At 40.1% G+C, this 22,431-nt stretch overlaps 2 protein-coding genes across 3 annotated transcripts; both read right to left on the bottom strand.

Moving 5' to 3' along the window:
* Window positions 1-1,229: 1,229 nt before the first annotated feature.
* egfl6 (EGF-like-domain, multiple 6) lies at window positions 1,230-10,012 on the bottom strand. 2 transcript variants are annotated; one of them, XM_008328551.3, is made up of 13 exons: window positions 9,856-10,012; window positions 7,670-7,776; window positions 7,367-7,459; window positions 7,090-7,209; window positions 6,890-7,009; window positions 5,933-6,067; window positions 5,726-5,848; window positions 5,241-5,303; window positions 4,445-4,699; window positions 2,939-3,013; window positions 2,759-2,854; window positions 2,410-2,672; window positions 1,230-1,888 (listed from the first exon to the last, which is right to left on the bottom strand). In XM_008328551.3, the coding sequence occupies exons 1-13, from the start codon at window positions 9,927-9,929 to the stop codon at window positions 1,781-1,783; spliced, it is 1,632 nt and encodes a 543-aa protein (XP_008326773.1). In that variant the 5' UTR covers window positions 9,930-10,012; the 3' UTR covers window positions 1,230-1,780. The 2 variants fall into 2 exon arrangements, with proteins under 2 accessions (XP_008326773.1, XP_008326774.1); XM_008328552.3 differs by lacking the exon at window positions 5,241-5,303.
* A 9,578-nt stretch (window positions 10,013-19,590) lies between these two features.
* Window positions 19,591-20,886, bottom strand: tmsb4x (thymosin beta 4 X-linked). The gene is made up of 3 exons (XM_017039956.2): window positions 20,730-20,886; window positions 20,128-20,240; window positions 19,591-19,997 (listed from the first exon to the last, which is right to left on the bottom strand). The coding sequence occupies exons 2-3, from the start codon at window positions 20,225-20,227 to the stop codon at window positions 19,972-19,974; spliced, it is 126 nt and encodes a 41-aa protein (XP_016895445.1). The 5' UTR covers window positions 20,228-20,240; window positions 20,730-20,886; the 3' UTR covers window positions 19,591-19,971.
* Window positions 20,887-22,431: the final 1,545 nt, after the last annotated feature.

Here is a 22,431-nt window from a genome sequence, read left to right as displayed (position 1 = left end):
AGTTGCAGCTAACTGCTAACAAACTAACAACAGCTACACCGAGCAGCTCACGGATCATGTGATCTGCTCCGACACAAACGACAAGCGAACGGTGAGTAACGTTTAAAATGAACAAAGTTTTCTGCATGAAATTTATACTGCACTCTTTACTTTAAATACAGTATTCAACGTTTATTTCTGTTTCATTTACCATTTGTTATACTGGTATTATATAGAAAACAATAGCGTTACTCGATTAACACACGGGCTTACTTGTATTACCCATGGTTGACCGCAGAAGGGCGCCAACAAGCTGCCATTCGTCGATATATTTGTCTAAAGGAGAGGTGCACAAATAAACGTTGAAGTTCAGTTTCTGTTACAACATATTTATAGACTTATTAGCTTTTATAAAAATAAATAAATATAACGATTCTATGCCAAATTAAACGTCGTGGTGCTAATTTTACATATTTAAGCACGCAGTGTGCTGACCTCTCACTGGTGACTATCGTCTCATTTGCATTTTTATGATTTTGAGGCTCATAATCAATTTGTGTATAATGTGGCTTTTCTGGGAAAAGAAATCGATGGTGTTGCCTTGAAATAAGTTGTTCTGAATGCTTTTGAAATTGCATTGTAGGCCTTCCTGTCAAATGGACACAGAAGACATTTTGTAAGGCTGCGGTGAACTGTGTTACGCTGCAAAGATTTCCTGGACTAGCCCATCTGTCTTGTCCATCATGGTAGTGCTGTGGTTTCTGTTGCAATGCTGCCTAAGGGTTTAAAGCTCAAGCACACACACTGTTTTTAAATTGACACACAAATCTTTCGCTAGGTTCAGCACAGGCTGGTGAGCTAGAGTCCATTCTTTCTTGCAAAGAGAGAGCCTTTGGTGAATTTGGTGAGTTTTAGTACCGTAACCCGTTACCAGTTGCATTATTTATTAAGAAATAAATACAAACAGTCTTATTTGTTTAGACTCGGTGGTCTTACTCTACCACTGTCCCAGACATTTTTGAATGTGTTACAGTTGTTTTTTGCATTCATTTGTTTGTTATTTTTAACAAGTAGTAATGCATTTGTCAATAAATAATATGATTGAGCTTGTTTGTATGCTAAAGAAATAGCTGTAAATTACGGTGAGTTTCGCTTTTGTAGTTTTTTTTTTTTCAATCTTTCTGGGCTTCTTAGTGTAAAATGCCCTACATAATGGCTATCCAGACATGCAAATCAAATTATACACAGTGTTAGAAAAAAAAGTTTTATTGTCGCATACAGTAATATCATATGTAAGCACAAATTTACAGCAGTTACACACTGGTGTTTTTCATGATATTTAAAACTAACTAGCCTTCAAAAAAGTTACTCACCAATAACTGAATCTAGGCAATAATTTCCCTAAGAATTCACATTTTATGTTATGAGATTTTTGATTCAGCCATGGACTATTGCATACAACACCAAGACTAAGCACAATACTGTTGAACATGACTAACAAAGTTAGCGCTCCCACCTGTTCCTGAGTTCTGAGTTATGGAAAAGGTCAAAGACCAGGGCAGAAAAGACACCGGGAGATGAATGTGTTTATGTAGCAGTGAGGAGGCAGAGAGAACACGCATGCAGTTGTTGAACATAACCTGTGACAGACCATGTGGACCGATGTCCCGAGGCACTGTGGAAGGCCGCTGGGAAGCCTCACATTGCAGGAAAGACTGTACTAATGACATCAGGAAACGGGAATCGTTGACACGTGTCATGTCGTGAAAAATTTGAAGTCGTTGATCTACAGCGTAGATTCCTAAAAGATAGGGTTGACGTCGTCCTGACAGGGCCCTGAAGTCAGCACCACGTTGTCCAGACCTATCTCCCCACCAATACCTGCCCCGCGCTGAGCTTCAAAGAAGATCTGAAAGACATGCAGTGGAGCCGCCGCAGGTTTAGTCTGTGTGTGATCCACATGACAGGACTACTGTTCTACTTTTGAAAGATTTATTATTATTATTATTATTATTATTAGATTTCCGCTCTCATTTACTAAAAGAAGACACACTAAAAAATAACAGTACTTTAGTGACTTTAAAAAACTAAAAAAGCCTCTAGAATAACAGTACTTTAGTGACTTTAAAAATCTAAAGTGCCTCTAAAAAGTAAACAACATTGACACTTCTTTAAAATGTGGCCGACATTCTGAATGTCAAATATGGGCCACTAAAGATCAAATAGCTGGAGTTTAATCACAACTTTTCTCTTTTTAGTGGAGCAGAAGTTGATGATGTTTGAGATCATCAGGGTCCAGCTTTGGTTTAGGATTGACATAATGGATGCTTTATATACAGTAGTCAACTAAAGGCATATACTGTTATAGTGCAATCGTTATGTGGGAAGATAAAATATTTTTTCAGTCAATCCATATATAAAATGACTCACTGATTCCGGTGCCTCATCTTTCCAGGCCACAGTGACGAGCTCCGTCTGCCATCCTTGGTCTCTGCTGCGGCTCTGCTCCCACACTGGGTAAGCATTGTTGTCCAGCAGCACTCTCAGACTGCCCACATTGTGTCCGATCACGCGGTAGTCAAAGGTGAGGCAGAAGCTTCCCTGCTGGACCCGGTCATTGAGAAGCAACTTAATTCTGGCCACGTCATTCCTCTCCCCCAGGAGACCATTCATAGCCATGTAGTACTGCAAACCTGAAAAAACCCCATTATTGCTTTAATGCATCTTTACAAAAGTAGCAAACTCCACTATAATTTGCTTTCTTTAATCACTTGAGTACCAGTGTCATGGTAGGACACACTCCAGTCCATGTCATCAGACTTGTCCTGCACCCACTCACATGCCCCCTGGTCAAAATTACAATCCATGATAAACTCTACAAGGTAAAAAAAAAATCATTAGATCATTAGATAATAAAGTAATATTATTACAAATAGTGACTCTTAATATGTCACGTTACCATCCTGCACTGGTGTTATTTGTAGTTCTTTAAGTTCTGTGGCTGGACCAAATACTGACTCAAAGTCTTCTGTTGCTGTAGAGAGAAATGAAAGGTTGAATTAATCAGCGTGAATCCATTTATACTTGTAAAAACATTGTGCCATTTCTAAGCAGTAACATATAATCAGTAGGTAGACACAGCTGTACCGGGAGGACACCAGAAACTCCTTCAGGATGTTAGTAAAGAATTAAATAAAGAAAATAGAAATTCCCTCATGAAACAAAAGCCAGGGAGGGGGCTTTTACCTAACGAGTACAGACCTGCTCTGCTGCCACTCAGGTCTTCCGGTAGACCTACAACTTCAGGATACCCCATCTCCCACTCCTCAGCCCCCCAGCACTTTAAAGCTCTCACAGAAAACCTCCATCACGAGCAGTATTGGAGAGTCAAGAGCAGTGACAGCTGGGGGTTATTTAACCCCAGCACCGTGGAGAGGTCTCGGAGTGCTGATGACAGACTCCTTCTCTAGCAGTCAAGTCTGTTTGCACAACAGCTGTTTTGGGGGAAAACATAATAAAAGGCTTGGGGGCTTCCAAACCACCCTGTGCTCCTCCTTCCCTCCCTTTCCTTTCCCTCCTCCCAGGAGGGATGTAGGGCGAGGATGACTTGTATCCTTGGGCTCTCACATACCGATAAAGTAACATTCCTCCCTGAAGGTAATGGATGTCTTGGGACCTGTCTACTCTTGCTGCTTCTTTTACAGACTCTTATCTGTGTCTCCATAAAGATCAAGACTAATCCTAACCACATGTATAAGGTGTTTCAGTGAGGTGCACGCCAACAAAAATCAACACCATCAACAAATCTTCATCTAAATCATATAAAAGTTAACCCTAGAAACTGAGCACAAACACTTTTTTTTTACAAATGTATGATTGCCTGTTAAATGTGTGTTTATTTGTGGTGATCTTGTCCTCTGTTTGTATTTTCTATTTTCTAGTCTTTTCAGAGGAGGGTGGTTGTCTCTCAGTTGGTTTTAACAGTGGAACATTGACACAGTGGGCGGCAGTAGTGCCACTAAAAGAACGTCAGCTGCTGGTAAAATCCAAAGAAGAGTGAACTGTGGAGGGGCTAGATTCAACCCACAGAAAGTAATGAACAATTACTTGGAATCTTTGAGTAAAACCATTTATGGTTCATAAAGCAGGATTTCTTTACTGCATTTGTAGCACCCTCTGCTGTAAATAGAGGGTCTCTACTTCCTGTTTTTTATCAACAGGAAAAAATGCCCACATAATGAGAATAGAAGAAACTTGAGGTTGCTGGGAGACATGAAACTAAAGCTTATACTTGACCTTTTGATTTAAACTAATTTCAACTGCCTCTTGGAAAATGGATAATTGTTTTCATATGCTGCATCACTGAGAACACTACCATCAGACTGTTGGTCTGTGTGGGACTAATGCTCCACAGACCACCCTGTATAATAGGAACAGACTTTATTGAAGAGCAGCCAAACTTAACTGAAAACGTCTCCCCTCGGGTTGAGATGGTTGTCTTCCTCTTCCTCCTCTTCTTCTTCCTCTTCCTCCTCAGGAAATTCCTCCCCTGGCACGGTCTCCGTCTCGCTGCCGATGTAGACCTCTCCGTCATAGTCAAAGGGCTGCTTGCGGGTCTTGGGGGAGATCGTTGCAACTGGTTCAGGGATTGTGTTTTTGATTTCCTCGTTTTCCAGTTTCCCTCCCAGAGAGTCTGGCTTCAGTTGGGAGTCTGGGATGACTACATGAAGGTAGAGGGTGAAGGTTAGACAGGTGGTACTGCAATCAAACGTGGAAAACATGTTGTTTTACCAGGTGTTAGACGTATTTGTTGTTTGTTTATCGTGAACTTCTGCAGCTGCGGCCCTTGTTAATCGCCATATTGCAGGTATTTACTGGTTCAAGGTCGGGCTCGGTGTAATGAACGTGTTCAAACAACATCCTGGTACATGCAGATGCACAGCTAACATCCAGTGCTTGAAAGGTGTTATGCAGGAGTAGAATTTCATATACAGTTGATATCAGTGTATAGAAGCTTTGCATGGACTAAAAATTTGGGCCTAATTTTTAACATTAATACATGCCTAATAATGCACAAAGACAAAATATAAAAAGTGAGGAAAATAGCTCTAATAAATTAAACCATAAGCATTATATTATCAGCCATTAGAAAGCATAAGTTAGGGCTGGTGTTTAAACAGAATAAGAAAATGCATTTTAGGAGGAGGAGGTTAGAGGGCAGTGCAGCGCAGGAAGCCCATTCTGCGATTCCACACTCTCACCGTTGAGGAAATCCTCCACACTTCCTTTGCCACCATTCCATGGCCTTTGATAGAATGGCTTGACTACAGAAACATAAAGGCAGCTTCATTGACACTCAGACTGATCTGTGATCAGTTACACCTGTTCCATCTGGGCCAGGTTCAGAGAGTACACAGAGTAGTCTAGTTTCCCCTGCCTGGCCGCTGGCTGACAACCAGACAGCGTCATATTTACACAGGTGTGTTTTTAATCTGGTGCACACCATTGCTTACATCTGTAAAGGGAAGTGAAGTCTGAGAGAGGAAGCTACGCTTGGCAGACGCTTCGTTTTCTGACGTCTGAATCGAATGAAATATGTGGCTATAAAAAAAAAACAATAAAAAAACAAACTCCTGGCCCAGTGGACGGCCTGTGTCTATCTGATCAGACTGGTACAGAGACTGTGTTTCTGTACTGATTAGATAAGATTCCATTTTTTTTTTATGAAATGGTTCTCGTCTCTCACCAGAGCACTCGTGGCCGTTTCCTCTGAAGCCAGGTTTGCACCTGCACTTGTAGGATCCCTGAGTGTTCAGACACACGGCGTGGTGGCTGCACTTGTGTGTGCCGGCTATACACTCGTCATTGTCTGGGATGTAAAAAATAACTGCTGTTACTTCAGATTCAGAGTTATCACAAACGAGTACTTCACCCTGAAGCGTGTATACCTTACCTACGCAGTCGTATTTGCCATCAACGTACTTCAGATCGAAGCCGTCCTGGCACTTGCAGAAGTAGCTGCCGAATGTGTTCACACACTGCCTGTTGTACGGACACAGGTTCTTCCCAGTTACACATTCATCGATGTCTAAAAAGGAAAACGAATATTGGGCTCCATCACATGCTGGTGCTTCATTACAAAAGAAAATCAAAACAAAAATGCAGTATATATTAAAATGATCACATTCATGTCCATCTGTCTTCAGTTGAAGACTTTGACATGACAAGTGTTTATTTTCGTTGGTTTATTTCCACTAGCATTAGTCCTTGACACCTTCTGCCGACTATTGTTTCTGCTGGGCTGTAGCCAATCATGTGCTTCCTTTAATTCAATGTAACGGCCGTCTCTTTCATCTGTCAGGCCTTGAGGAAGCTTCTCCCAAAACACAGTGTTTTTTTTTAATTCTTTGTGTTTCTCACAGTTTAAATATTCAAAACAGATCTGGATCTGTTGGACGTCTGTTTATTAAATTCATCAGAGAAGGTCAGTGTGGACGTTAAAACTGCTGCTGTGGACAGACATTGATGTTAGTCTCACGTCTCATGGCGGTCTTTTTCGTGTCTGCTACGTTACAGCGCAACGTGTCTGCAAAAATGTACATGTTGGAACGATTGTGCCTCACATCTGTTTCTTGACTTTGTTGGATCGACAGCAGTAATGAAAGAATACGGTTCTCTAAACCATTTAAAGACTTCCTTTTGTTATTATTAAGTCCACTTGGTTCTGGTGGAGTGCAAACAAGATGATTGGAACACAGTTTGACTGTGGCGTGACTGTGGAACTAATGTTTGATGGCAGCAAAATAAAATTGATTGTAATCAAATAATTATATTTATTGGTAATGATCTGCACAGGTTTGTCATGGGAGATATTAAATAATGCAGTAAAGAACTCCATGTTCTGGCTCACCAACACACGTCCTCTGATCTTGGCCCAGCTGCAGCCCTGAAGATGGGCACAGGCATCGGATCTCGCCCTGAACTTCCTCACATCCGTACTGACAGTGAGCGACAGAACACGTCCTGGAATCTGCACGTATTTGCACAAAGAGGAAGTTAACACAATGTGAGCAGACGCATTGTTTTACATGATTTCAGGGAGACCCTCACCGGCACAGGAGCCGTCCGACATCAAGGTGTAACCGTTCAGACAGTAACATTTGTAACTTCCATACGTGTTCATGCAGCGATGCTCACAGGGTCGAGGTTTCAGGCCACACTCGTTCAAATCTAGACGCCAAGAGTTGCAGTCACATCTTTTTTCAAAACATTGGATTTGAAAAATGAAAGAAGCGATTGTGGTGGATTTTAGGCTGGAAATCAGATCTGGCTGTGCTGGGATTGACCCGTATTTTCCAGACCCTCTCCACTGACCTGGATGACTCACCTTGACTGCACGTTTTTCCGGTGTATCCGGGGAAGCACTTGCATTTGTTGGGGCCAACACACTCTCCGTGCTTGCAGCCGTGGTCGCACTGAGCTGGTAAAAACATTTAATATGAAGAAATTACCCCCAGAAATATCAGTGGTTTTGAGGAGGATGGACTGCAGTCAAACCACACATTCTGTTGTGCAGGAGCGGTTTTTCAATCCCGACTGATGGAAAATACCTCACTGCGCTACGTTCAAATACATTTTCGTCAAAATGCAAAATGTCTGATAACAATGTCATTTCCATTCAGGCCCTTACCCTCACACTGTCCTTTACTGTTTTTCTTCCAGCCATAGCAGCACTCCAGCCTCCTGCCGTAGCGACAAACACCTGGTTGGTTTCCAGTAAGGACTTGTCGATACTGCCTTTGTAGAAGAACAGAGGAGGAGGAGGAACAGGAGGAGAACAAGGAGGTGAGATTGGTAATTCCATGTTCTCAGCAGCACTTTTTTTTTACAACTCCTGAAAAGCACTCTTCTTTGGCATAAATATGTTTTCTAACATCATGCCAGAAAGAAGGAGGACATGTCTCTGAGACAGGGCAACAGACAAACTGGGCCGCACTTTGACCATAATTGCTGGAGTCTTGTCTCATCTGACTCTGGTTACGGGAATCAAATATGAAGCTGTAAAGTTGTGTCTCACTTGGTGCTTAGCAGAGCAGTGTTGCACTTAAAATAACCGCTGTATTCTATATGGAGATTGTACTTTAGCTCAGCTATCAGAATGAAATGTGAAGATGTCTTCTTTTCATGATTTCATTTTCCTTCAACCTTTCTCAATCTCGGCCTGCTAGCCTTCATTTATTTTACCGCTAATTTTTAATTTTCCACCCTAGTTAAAGAGGACTTTAAAGAGTAGAAAAGTACATGTGTTTGTATTTGCACTTAAATACCTACTTCTTGACTTTTTCTTTTCTGCTTACCAATCACACATTCTTCCCCTCTCCTGTCAGTATTGTGAACAGCGTCCCAGCCCTGCCCTGCTCCTTATATTTAAAAAGAAAATCATCCAGCCCATAATGAAGCACTTGTTAGCTCATATTATCAAGGAATTATTTGTATCTATTTAATTTTATACTGATTTCATTTTATTTTAATCTGTCATAGCCCAACATTTGTCAAATTCCTTGTGTTTATAAATGTACTTGGCAGGAATCACTGATTCCGATTCTGGTCCTGATTCTGATGGCAGTAATTGTTGAGGTCCAATGTGAATGTGTAAAGATAGCCTAGCTGAGGGGTAATTGAGGCAGCATTACACTCAAAATAACCTTCTGTACTGTATAAAGATGTCACTGCGCCCTCTACTGTACAGTCAAATATGCATATGTTATATTATATCATTAGACATTGGCACAGTTAAAAAACACACGTGTGTCAGAGTCACACTTCCAACTGCAATTTCAAGCCTTTCAAAAGCATCAATATTTTTCCACCCCGTGCCAGATGTTAGGGTATCGCAGTAGCATCCATCCTAAAAGCAGCCTGGGCTCCAGGGGGGCTGGAGGAATCTGAGACCTGGTAGAAATCCACCAGAATAGCTTGCGGAAGAGGGTCTCTTTAAGTGTGACAGGTGCTCTTCGGTTATTAGCAGTTGCTGCGCCCCATTTAGCTGACACGCCGTCATAGTTCTCATAGTTTGCTCTTGGCAGTGGCAGCGGTGTGGGCATACCTGCAGAACAACACTGTTCTGCTCTAATGATTTAAGGCAAAGATCTGATGTGAAATGACAGGGAAAGTGATCGTTATTTTTAACCTCGGTCGATGATTTTTATAGACGACCTGGACAGTTTCTTATACATCACATCCATGTTTACCAGTTGTTCTATTGATTTTTTTTTTCTCTTTTAGTTTAGTTTACATTAGCTATTGTTTTATTTGTGTTTTGGCTTCAGTCTGTCATCCATTCACGCGTACTAGTTAATATCTCCCTGTCCTTGAATCATAATTTTGTACCATTTCATATTTCACAACAAATCCTTGAATCCTTGAATAGTGGGTCATATTGCATTTAGTCAGTTCTACAGTGGAACATTGTTGATTGTAGTACATTTGTATTGATATTTTTACATAATATTGGTAACTGTTATGTCCTGGTCAGTGGTGTCTTTTAAGGTGGTATGACCTTTATGTAATCACTCACTTGGGTTTGTGTATTTTAGGGTGTATATATTATCTCTAGGTTTACTAAATGTAGTTTGTTTGTCTTTAGTTTAAAATTTTCAAACCATTTTTCCAACTCCCCTTCCAAAGGACCTGCCTTCTGCCGAACAACAGTTAAATAAAAAGTAGTTCCTAATATGTCCTGCCTTAAATAATGGTTAGAATATATGAATAAATAATGAATACAGATGACACGCGCAGCAGACTTTTTGACCAGAAACATTGCATGCAAACTTCATCTCCATCTGTCGTCCCGTCATGCGCGATTCCCTGACTTACCTCTGGGCGTCCGCTCCTCCAGAGGAGATGCAGATGAGCAGGAAAACGCCGCTGATTAAGACAAACGGCTGCATGTCTGTGACCGTGAGCAGGCCGAGTGCTTTGTTTCCCACGAGGCTGACTTTTGTTCCCTGTGTGAGCTCTGACTGTTTCTGCCTTNTGGAGCTGAATGAAGTGCTTAGGAAGCAGCAGGTCTCAGTGGAGTCTTAAAAAACAAAGCACCTCCTATTTCATGTACTTCCACGGCTTCTGGTCTCCTGTTGTGGTGGAAGGCGACGGCTCCTGGCTCAGTGTCGTCGATGCTGCAGCCTCACACTGTGTCCCATAGTCTTCCCACTTCTTCCTAGGTATAAATTCCAGAGGTGGGTTGACACTCTGTTAAATGACACTGCACTGTGAGGGATAGGTTGTGACTTTTGGAGGTAGGAGTGTGTTTGTGCAGAGGGGGTGGGGATTATGTTTTAGGGGTGCTACTCTCCTCACTGAAACCCAACACTGGACCATGTGGAACTTCCTATGAATCAACAGCAGGGAAAAACAACACATAAATGTCAAACGGAGTGTGACATGTTCATCAGGTTTTCTGCATCATCTGAAATAAAGCGAACGTTCACACAGGTGCAGTTTGGTCAAATTACAAACTCCTTGTTGTTTGTAGTTCTCTGATTATTTGCTGCTTCACCTCATTGTTGAACTGTGTGATGCGCAGGTCTGTCATTAACTCAGAGGTGCTCTTTGATGTCTTCCTCACAGAGCTCGGCTCCTCACTCGCACATGCTGTTTTTTTCTTCAGTCGTAAAAAAGAAAAAAAGAAAAGAAAAAAGCTTTAATGAGTCTTTGCACTTTCCGAAGTGGTTCAAACATCTGGTCCAGTTCCTTTTTCACACTCAGGCATAGATGAGAAATCTTTTCTGTGGGAATTTAAGACATTGGTTTACATGAATGTTCTGGTCAGGAAGCATAAATGTTGGTAAATATTGGATGTGTCTCATTTGATTTTATGGCATTGGATCGACCGTCAGTCTCCTTGAGGCTAAGACTTATCCTAGTAGCTTTGGCATTTGTATGAAAACTTCTAAACAGAGTAAAAAATGTATTCGACATATCAGTTTTATTGCTCGATGTTTTGAAAATAAATAGCCTAGGAAGCAGAGAAGAAGAGTCTGGGGAAGAATGTAGCAGTGCATGATTTTAAAAAAGAAACCTTTACTCTACAGCAAAAAGGATCAGCACTTTGAGCTCTCACATTCAAATGTATGCCTGTTCAGGTCAAATGGCCACAGGTCACAGGTTGCAGACCCTTGTTCTAGAGTGAAACCCACCTTTGCAGTGTGGCTGCTGAGATAGCTGTCAATAGTTCTAGCTGTAGAAAATAAATGAATTGGCAGGATTTGATCAGAAATATTATTCTAAGGTGAAATATGAATGTTCTGAATGAAGACTACTCCGGACTTCACTTTGTCCTCACAGCCTGACAAAGACTCCCAGACCCCCACTCTTCTCTGTGTCCTCGTCCTCGACCGTAACCCTAACTCTAAAGTGACTGACATCTCAGGCATGCGGGTCACTATACGTTAAAGCTGCGTGTTGACTGTGAGCGGAAACGAAAGTACAAAAATAAGTGCAGTGTGAAGGCCATGAAGACGTTACTGTCACAACAACAGCGCCCTCATCTGGCTTGGGACATGTCTGACACTGCCAATCTACCTTCACATACTGAATGTGTTTGTGTTTTACACAAATGTTGAGCTAATGTTGAGTTTGACTTTATTGTAGGGTGCTCTGGTATAATTGTTTTTAATTGTCCCTCCCTGCTAATTTACACATTGTTTATTTAAATAATTGGGAAATTGAGAAAAAGCATATTAATAATCAGAACAATAAAAAAAACAACTTATTAGGAACAAGGGAAACATAAATGAATTAAATCATTTATATTCCATAAAATATTTTTTAAATCACAGCATTATTATTAACAATATAAAAATAATAATAATCATTATTATTATTTTTTATATGTGATGATGATGATGATGATAGCAATAATAACATTGAGGACAAAACATTTTATTGGGTGTACCCATCATACTGCATAATTTTTCAACTAATTACTTTTTCGGTAACATTTCTACCCACTAGGTGGTGACATTGTTCACCGTTTGTAAGTATCAAGTCGTCGAAGTTGTAGACAAAAGGTACCGTAGTGTTCTTACATCCTCTGTCTGTAATCATCTCATGTTAAACCGTTTTTCTGGTAGTGGAACGTGATCCACGACGTGCTTTGATGTGCTCTGCTGACATCTGAGGTCAGAGATTTCAGCTGCGTGTTGGTGAAAATTCACCAGCGGCTGTGATTTACTCGGTGCTTTGTCACCTTTTCTGGCAGCTGGGGTCAAACGTGTCTGGATATCAGTTTTCAGCTACTGGAAAAGGCAGTCCATCCTGAATGAGTGTATTCAGAGAATGTGGCTGCTGATTGGTTGATAAGTTCACATTGCAGTTTCCTGAGTGTTTTATCCTCAGCATGAGAACAGCTTTGGCTTTGTCATTGTAGTGTACAGTATTGGAGTAGATGGCGCTAAATACCACGTTTTGTCCTCCTTGTGTCCCACCTCAGTCTGGGACATGTCTGTATTTGTTTCCATTTTACTTCAGTTAGTACTACATTTGCAGACGTGATGTAAAAATAAGGGAATAGATAATGTTGAGTTAATGTATAAAGTGCAGTTGAAGTGGCCTGTGACACTGACCCAGTCCTGTCTGTCTGGTACACTGAGCAATACTTTGACTATAAAAGGAAAGACGAGCTGTTGATGAAGTATTTCGAACGGATGTGTGTACACGACCACATCCTGCCCTGGGTGTCATGACATGAGCAGTATATGCTCAGCAGAGAACACCAACGGTGATACGAGTGAGCCACTGCTCAATCAAAAACTGTGTCAAATGTGACAGCTCTGTGTGAGTCTGCATGGTTAGAATTACAGCTTTTGTCATGAATTCCCCGACCAACATAATGATGCGTTACTTTTGCGTGCGTCTCTGCAGTGAGGGAGTTGTCACTTCCTCTCCTGTCGTATGGACATTGAGAAACATTTTATATTTAGTTGAATGTGTGCAATGCTAACGGGAGCATCCGTCAGAGAGCTCCACTGCAGAGCAAAAGAGGATCCGTCAGATTAGCTAACAGACTGATTGTAAACATGCTGCACAGACACGTGACCAGACACTGGGCTCATGAGACGAGGCCATGGGCAATGCTGTTCTCACAACCATATTTTAAGAATAGTTTTTTTTTTATTTATTTATAAGATGAGATACATGCCGAGTGAGTAAATAACAAGCACTCATCGTAGTTTTTTTTTAAAAATAGAACTAAAGGACACAGTAGTACTTTAACACTTGACTTTATATTAAGGTGGTCTGATCTAATAACCTTCCATGTATGAACTTTTCATCAGCTTTTCCAACATAGAAGAATAATAAAAATAAGAAGAATAATAATTAGTAAATTAAACTTCTGTTTTGGCATGAAATGCTCTGAGTATTTTGAAATACTCAGCTTAAAATACCATTATATATACACATATATGTACCATTATTCATAATGGTACATTATGTGAGTATTCAGTATTTAGTATGTCATACTGAATACCTACTATATATATATATATATATATATATATATACATACAATGTATATGTATATGTATATATATAAATATATATATCATTAGCTATAGTGTGTATACCATTAGATCTATTTTTAGCATATTTCCCCAGAAGGGATACAAATGTATTTCATAGTCATGTTCTTTCTCAACAATAGGAACAATGTCTGCAATGTCTCCGGTTGTAGCTGAGACCTTCGGGCACTAACTATATCTTTCGCAGTTGAAAATACTCATTTGCAACAGAGTTAGTTGGAAATAGAAAAGTATGATTGAACACGACAGAGGACCTTAAGTGCAGTTTTCTTTCCAGCACTCCAGGATGCATTTACTGCACAGGTTAGAAGCCTCTCTTCTCTCCTGCTCTACTTCCCTCTCGATCTATTCTGAATCTGATACCACAGCTCCTTCAGCCACTTTGTCTCTATTGTATGTGTGGAATACATTGACATGTTGTAGTCTCCAACAGAGGTCTGTTTAAAGACATAAACAATGTGAATTCAGGTTCTATTTTCAGGCTCTCTCTGGTCCTTTATGGTCATTTTATAACCTTGTCCTCCCAGTGACCTGAGCGACCTCTCCTCTGCTCCGTACGGAGGAGATCTCCTCAGTCCAGGTGCTTCTCCTTAAACATCTGCTGCTGGCAGATTACACAATGACTAAGTGCTGCTAAGTGGAGTAACCAGAGAGTAAAAACCTTGGGGGATTCAGGTGATGTGTAGGATTACACAGGGAGCTTCACCCTGTCAGTGTGACTGGTGTGGTCGACTGGATGTAGCCTTTGGACACTCCACGTTTGGTTCATTATTCATTATTATTGCCGACTGCTGTGGAGAAAAATGGCCGTCTTTGGAGTTGATGTGTTGCCGGCAGATTTTTAATTAATGGACTTTTGTCTAGTCAGAGATTTCTTTTTTGACTTGTTCAGCCATTTCCTTTACATATAGAAAATGCCATTTACATCAGCGGCCCCTTTATTGTACCAAGGACTGGTCATCCAGTATCGATCTTAGAAGGGTCGTTAAAAGAAATGTTAAGAATCTGTACATTTTTTACGTAAAAAAAAAAAGTAGGCTTAATTCTGTTAGTATTCAAATCTGAAGTTAATTAAGTTTAGTAAAATTATTTTACTGTGGCCCGGTACCGAATGACCCACAAACGGCACCAGGGACCTCGGACCAGGGTTTGGGAACCACAGGTTAATGTGATGAAACTGAACAAATTTGTTGCTTTGTTTACTCCTGTACCATGTACTGACCTACAGTATGTAGTACATGTAGTAGATACAGTATGTGTGGTGTAAGGAGTAAATATCTGTTATTTTTGCAACAATTTATTAAAAAGTAAATTCAAAATATTTTTTATGCCAAAACAGATGTACAAACATATTTGGCCATTAAAGCCCAACTATAAACACAGTTCATACAACACTACACACACACCTTTAAAAATCAGTAGAGGATTATTGCTTAATATTGTATAGTCACCATCCACCATTACACTTTACAAGTCTGCAGTGCGTCCTCGTCCTACACGTTATGAAACATTTGACATTTGTTTCGACTCCAGTGTCTCATGTTGGCGTGTCGTGTCACACTTCCTCTTTGCACTTCCTGCTGCTCAGCTATATCTTCATATATGTATTTCTGTCCATCCTCTTTTATCAACCCTCATTTCACACATGGTTTTTTTTTTAAATGCTCTCTGCACAGTTGTTTCTAAAGGGACAGTCATACTTTTAAATACTTAGAAATAACTAATTCTCATTTTCACACTTTCTTCTTTTGTATGAAAACATCTCCTTTAGTGATTGGCCGTTTTTGACGCCAGACTCAAAGAAAAGAAACAAGTCAAGGTGTGTTCTTAATGCTTCTTTACCCTGCTGGCTATAATTACATAACTATGCATCTAAGAAGGAACTCCACCCCGCCTCAGTGCAGTGCATGTAAACGACATACCTAACAGGACAAGACATGTCATGCTCCTTTATGCTGAGTTTGTTGGCAGCTAAAGAAATCCCCAAAATAATATGTACTGTGTTTTGGAGTTCACAGAAAAGATAACTAAAAAAAAAAAAAAACCCAGAGAGAGCCAAAAAGGACCTGGAGACTATGTGCTTTTGTCTCCCTCCCTATAGGCTGCAAATCTCAACAGACAAGTTTTACCTGATGCATATTTGCATATACCTTCTGAATACCTGAAGTCAGAGAAAAAATAGCAGTAGTAATTGTTTTTTTTCTCTTCTTCTGCACAATTGCATTACTTTTTGCAGACAAGCACATTTCCATGATGTTTTCTACTGCACATTCACACAGCCAAAGTGAACACATGTAGAGTAATATGACTGTAGCAGTACAGGCAGGCGAGTACATTCCTCAGGCAGTTTAAATCATGTGTTTCATCCACCTGGTTTGCTGTTCCTGTTTTTAGAGCTCACTTCATCTTGCTCTGCTGCGTATGTATGATAAAGCCAGGTCACAACATCCTGTTCACTGGAAACCTGGCTTATGTTCCTCATCGGCCACTGATGCTGACCGTTTAGCCACTTTATATTGGTGATCATAAAAGTTGCAAATGTCAAACTCTTTGCATGCACTTTGACCTCCTGATGATGTCACAATGTGCACACCAGATTGAGGTTAAAAAAATAGGGCTCTCATACTTATTTGAGTTGGTATTTTTCTTGAATTTGTGATTAACCACAATTAATCGTGATTAATCGTGAATTAAATCAGCATAAACCTTTGCATCATTTGACAGTCTAAATATACAGATATACAGACATTTTTAAAAAAACAATTCCCACACAAAATCAACAAGGACGATAAATATTTATGCGAAGAACAATTTTGCTTTCTTTTTTAAAAGCACATTTTCACTGCAGGTTTAACGGCGCAGCCACTCTGACTTTTTGCTCATGCTCTGAACCAGGGCGCCACTTTAACCACATCCTCTTACACATCAATGAAACTTCTGTGTTTTGACATATACTCCCAACAAGCTGCTGCTTTCAGAACTGTAAATCCACCACCATATGATGCCAAAATAGACTCAGCTAATGACAAAGTGTTTCACCGAACAAAATTCATCTGGTGGTACGATTGGTACGGATTGGTTAAGTGTGTATCGGGTTTGTTCTATTAAGTCTCGTGTGTTTAAAAAGCAGCTTTAAATAAAGTTAGTTCGTCATCTTTAGTTGAGCTGTACTTCTGTGTCTGTCTGTGTCTGATAACAAACAACAATATGCATTCGACCAACCACACAGCATGTTTCATAGAGAACTATCATAATTGCAGTTGCACAAGATTAGAATACTTCAACTCTGACCGAACTGTAAACAGATGGCTACTTTAACAGGGAACTAGTTCGTGCTCTTGGCTGCATGAGGTTCTCAGCATTATGCTGCAAAACCTGTCACTCTCCAGAAGTTAGATTTATTAAGTTAAAAAGTTAAAAAGCGGTTTTTACCCATGTTTGCATTGAATTCTGGTTAGACCTCAACATTTTGAAACCAGATTACATCAGCGCTCTGATACATTCACACTGGAGCCCAGCACAGGTTAAAGGTTCCGCTGTCGACCATACCTAGACCATTAGCAGTGCAGGCGGCCCTGTTGTTGACTCCCTCTCGTATTCACACAATAGTTGTTTTGTTGAGTAAAAATGTCAAGTATTATGTTTGGCTGCACAGTGTGAACAACAGCATTTTAAACAATTTCCACAGGAGTGTCCAGTTTCTTGAGTGTCACATAACCCTGAGGTTATTCCCAGGAGGGTTAACTTTTAACCCTTTATTTGAATATTAGCGTTTCCCCAGTGACACCTGACAGAAGCTGTAGGTAACAAAACACAAAAGACGCCAAATGAAATCAAGAAAAATAGATTAGGTTTTTTTTTTCATTCATTTTTTTGTGCTTTTGTTTGAACAACATGATACACTGACAATAATTGCATGAATTACATGTGTTCTTCAACACAGCAGTGTCTGATGTGTGAAAACCTGAAATCTTCTGTCTGCTGCCATGGAAACAGAGTCTGTGAAGGGTGGACTGGTTGCTCAGGTTTTAGATTGAATAGGAGGAGGAAACAGGGTGGAAGCCAGAGATGAGCCTCACCGTTGACATGTTCTGTTACTTCTTAAATAATACCTAAGGTGCGTTTGTCTGGTTTTAAACAGTGATTTTGGACAATTTCTCACATTGTGATTATTATAATTGGTGATATGTGACCGGTTTTGTTTACACGTGACACACGATTATACCCTTTTCATTGGGATTAGCCAGTCTAATTAACGATATGATACATTTACGCATATTACAAACTACTGATAAAACCATCATTGAAGACTTTTTAATAAAATCCTAACACATGAAAATTGACAAACAACATGTCATGGCTTTATTTTCGTACAACTTGTGAACAGAAAAGTCTAAATTAGCATCACTAGCATGGTTAGCATGTGTCTCGTGGCACAAGAACATTAGTGGTTTGTTTGATACTTGGTCTTTCTGAATGGAGTTTTCATCTCCAAACTAGTTTGAAACTACTTCTCTATTTCCTCCCATGATTTGAAAACATACAGGATGAGATTAATTAGATTTAGTTATACGTGTGAAACATTGTTTGTTGTGTAATTGTTTGCTAAACAAACCTCACCTGATGACTACTGGGATTGTCTTTTGCCCTCCGTGAACCTGAAAATAACTTAGCTACAGAAAAGGAAAGAATCATAAATAACTTTACAAAAAAATTGTTTAATAAAGATGTATAGTGTTGTTCACAAATTGTCGCAGCCCGAAACTATTTAAAGACGATGTGCTTCTATTCCATTAATTATGGTTGGAGCCTTTAGTGGAGCAATAAGGAGGCTCTGTAATGGTTTGGAGCTGCTTTTCTTAAAAAAACTGTACCAGTAAAAAAAACACTGATTGGTTCACGTTTGACTTCTTAAGGCCTTCATGGCGCCGGTTATACTCCTAAGAAACCTGCTTTAGCTTAGAGCCGTGTTCTTACACCTGCTTATTTGTTGCCACTGACGGGCATTCTTAGACACATAACAATTAAAAGCAACAGCAGTTGATGTCATTTGTAGTCGCACATTGCATAAATGATTGTGTTAATGAGTGGAGCTCCAGTGGGTGGGGGTGAGGAGGGTCCTCTCTCCTCCGTCTGGTAAAAGGACCACACTAGAGTGTAGCCTCGTGAGACAGAGAATGAATGTGAAATTGTTCCAGTCCCTTACAGCGGCCTGTTGTTACAGCACAGCTGTATCGTTCTACTGTACAGACACATTGCAGTTACATAATCTCCCTTTCTCCTCCCCCTTTTTCATGAGGTACAGCTGTCTGCTCTGTGCAACAGAACAAAGCCCCCTCCCAGCCCCCTTACTCCGAGGCAGTTGCATCAGGAGATGGTGCTAACACAGTCTTTAATACTGATGGTAATTTCACTACATAACTCACTCCCAACAGCAAAATAACACAACGTGCACTCTGTTCACACTGCACCATAGCCTGAAGCACCTATGTGAATGCTTGTGAAAACCAGGGTCTGGTTTCTTTAGACACAGAGGTTCTTTGTCATTTCACCATTATGGCTTTTCAGAGTTTCTAAATGTTATCATTTCAAGGTCTGACTAAACTAGCCAGTGCTGATCAGAAGGTGTGAACAGGAGTTATGCAATTTCCTATATGGAAGAGGAATAAAAGGTGTATGTTCAAGAGCAGGTATCGTGTTTTTTTTGTCAACACAATACAAGGGAGCAAGGGTTTTCCTCTAATGCTGTTATAATTTATGTTGATTCTCCTTAAAGATAAATGAAAAAAAAAAAGTAAGAATGTCATCTAATGTCATCTAATAACCAGTTGCTTTTAATTAAGGCATTTGTAGCATGAGGCTAAAGTGTTGGTGCTAGAAGTGCACAATTTGTGGCAGAACATGGCCCAGCTGCAGCTACAGGTCCAGTCAAATTGAACAGGTAAAGTTTTTAGTTTTTACTTTTTTGGCTACTAAACCTGTAGTTTCCAGTCAACCATTCATACAGTGTAATAATCACCCAGAGCCTCATGTCAAGTTACATTTTATTTTGCATATTTAAACTTGTGCACTCCAGTTTAAGTTCTTTACAAAAGAAACTGATTTGTGAGTATAAACAGGTGGTGAATAGGAGTAGAGCTACAGGTAACATTTGTAGCTTGTCCTGTTTACTTTAGACACGCAAAACTGTCACCCAAAGCAGAGGAAACTTAACCAGGAACTGGTGCAGACATGGAGACCACACTTCCTCCTTGTACGGAGGACATCTTGCCAAGTGAGTGATGTGCATTTGTACAGTCACAACTTCAGAACTGCCATCTCAAAACACTTTGCTGGAAGGTTCCAAAAGAAGGGGATGCAGGGAGGGGCTGGAGAAGTGGAGTGCATGGCACACGGGTGGAGGGGGGCTTCAGGCCGTCTTCTCCTGCTCGATGACTGTGAGAAGAGAAGAACTAGCGTTAGATTAAGGTTTGTGCAATTATTGTTTTTTGAAAGAACTAGCGTTAGATTAAGGTTTGTGTAATTATTGTTTTTTTAAAGGGTGTTAGAGTTGAGTGGTTCTTACTCTCTTTGGTGGGCAGTGTGTTTTTCTCCTGTGTTTCAGTCTTCTTCAGCTTGGTCTTGTCAAAACCAGCGACTTCCGTGAGGTCCACTTTGTCACCCATAATTACAAAGGCTCTATGGAAGGAGAGGGAAAAAAACAAAAAAACAAAAACCTTTAATTCCTTGAACATTTAGCAAAACTTTGAGGAAGCTTGATTAGACAATCGTAAGAAGCCAGCCTTCACGCATGGCTTTTGTCTGATGTAGCCCATGTGCTGCACTGTGAAGGACCACCGCCCTTTTGTCAAACTACCTTAGCTTCAGCTCACGATCTGCCCCACGCTTCCGCCGACAATCAGCCCGAGATTGTAGATGGGACGTGCGCAGTGCATTTAAAAACTATGCATGTCTATTGGACTGTGTGGTACCACCATGCATCACGCAAAACTAACTGTGTGTCATGCAAATACGTGGTTCTGAATAGGTTGGACCTGTGCCTTTTTTAAAACCATCTACTTCGTCACCATGCAGCAAATCTCGTTTTTTTTCTCTCAGCAGCACAGCGTGCACTATACAACATGATTTAAGCCAAATATGGAAAACCAGAAAAGCATATTCACTCACCGGCGTTCGGATCAGCGATGTGACGGTACAAAGGCTGTGTTGCTGCAGCTGAGTGATGCTCGCTACGCCGCTCCCTCAATAAATACCTCACCATATGCAAATGATCCGTCTGACGCCACGCCCACTTCCTGAAATCCCAGCTCGCGTAAAAACAAATATCATAAAAGCATAACAACACGTACCACCAAAACAAAACACATCCCTAGTGCAAAATACAACGGTTATTTTATTTTATTATTTTATATATAACAGCATTGAAATGAAAAGTGAAATATTTTACTTTGCTAAATTGTATCAGATTAGGGTAATTTAGAAATAATCTACATCAGATCGTGTGACCGAAATCCTTCTGTTGACTTTCCTTCACCTTTTTCACACGACAAAAAGAAGACCGACAAGAACAATTCAGTGCCGTTGCCCTAATTTCAAGAAAACGAATTGTTATTGACATCTTGTGGACATATTAAGTAATAACAGAAGAACGACAGCACAAAGAATGGATATTGTAATGATAAATACAATATTACTATATGCAATAACAATTTATATACATAAATGTATTAATTAGGAAATGTTTGTTCGAAGATAAAAGTAAATTTTAATCAATTTTTTAACAACAGAATAATAATACAAATGGAAGAAAAAGGTTAAAAAAAATTCGTAGATTGGAAATAAAAGAATGTAACTGTTATTGTATTAAGAGTACACTTTCCCGTAATAATCATCATCATCATTGTCCAGTCATTTCAAACAGGAAACGGACCTATTCACTTCCTTCACACGTTGTCTTACTGCAGGGATACTGCCCCCAAGTGTTGTCATAAAAAAACACCGTTTGCATCGAAACTCCACTGAACACTTCTACAAAACATTACCACAAAATTCACATAATCTCCAAAACTAAAAACCGCTAAGTTAAAATTTAAAATTAAATGTAATAATTTAAAGTTGTTAATGTGCGATTTATGTAGCACAGGCATTGGCTCGTCACCGTTTGATTGACAGCTAGCACTAACGTTTGTCCACCAATAGGCAATCACCCAATGTAGTCCTTTTTTGGGAGAAAACATTTCGGCCCAGTCACAGGATTTGAATAGTTAAAAAAAAAAAAAAAAGTCAATAATGTTCGACCAACATTCTGAATTCATGAACCAGGGAGATTTAACCAGCAATTACTAACATACATGACAACATTTAAACTGCTGTGAAAACCTTCCAGTTCATGTTATTAATTATGTTTTGCAGTTCAATTTTACATGTTATTATTCTATATTATTATTATTATTATAAATATCACCTTTTAACTAGTAACTAGTTTAAAAGAAACCCTAAAAGAAATACTCCCAGACAGCTGTCACTAAGTCCCCAGCCTCACCTGCTGCTAAAGTATTTTGAATATGTTTTGTTGCACACGAAGCGATTATCCACTCGGACCACATTCCTCAGGTTTTGCCAGAACCAGGGCTGTGCAGCTGCTGTCTTTGGCCACTCTATAACACTCTTCTCATAGAGTCTCCTCCTCAGCCGGAGGAAGTGAGAGTGCTGCAGGACAGGTTCCAGCATCAGCAGAACAATCACGTCCACATTTTCATCCAGCAGTCGCTGGTGTGCCAGATAAATGGCCAGCTTGAAAACCCCCGTCTTGACGTAGTCCTTCGTCAGGACGAAAAGAGTCTTGCGGCTGTATCGGATGCTGTGGCTG

This window comes from Cynoglossus semilaevis, chromosome 16, assembly GCF_000523025.1.
Source record: "Cynoglossus semilaevis isolate Cse_v1.0 chromosome 16, Cse_v1.0, whole genome shotgun sequence".
In the NCBI taxonomy this organism is placed as follows: domain Eukaryota; kingdom Metazoa; phylum Chordata; class Actinopteri; order Pleuronectiformes; family Cynoglossidae; genus Cynoglossus; species Cynoglossus semilaevis.
This window is presented reverse-complemented; position numbering and strand designations above follow the sequence as displayed.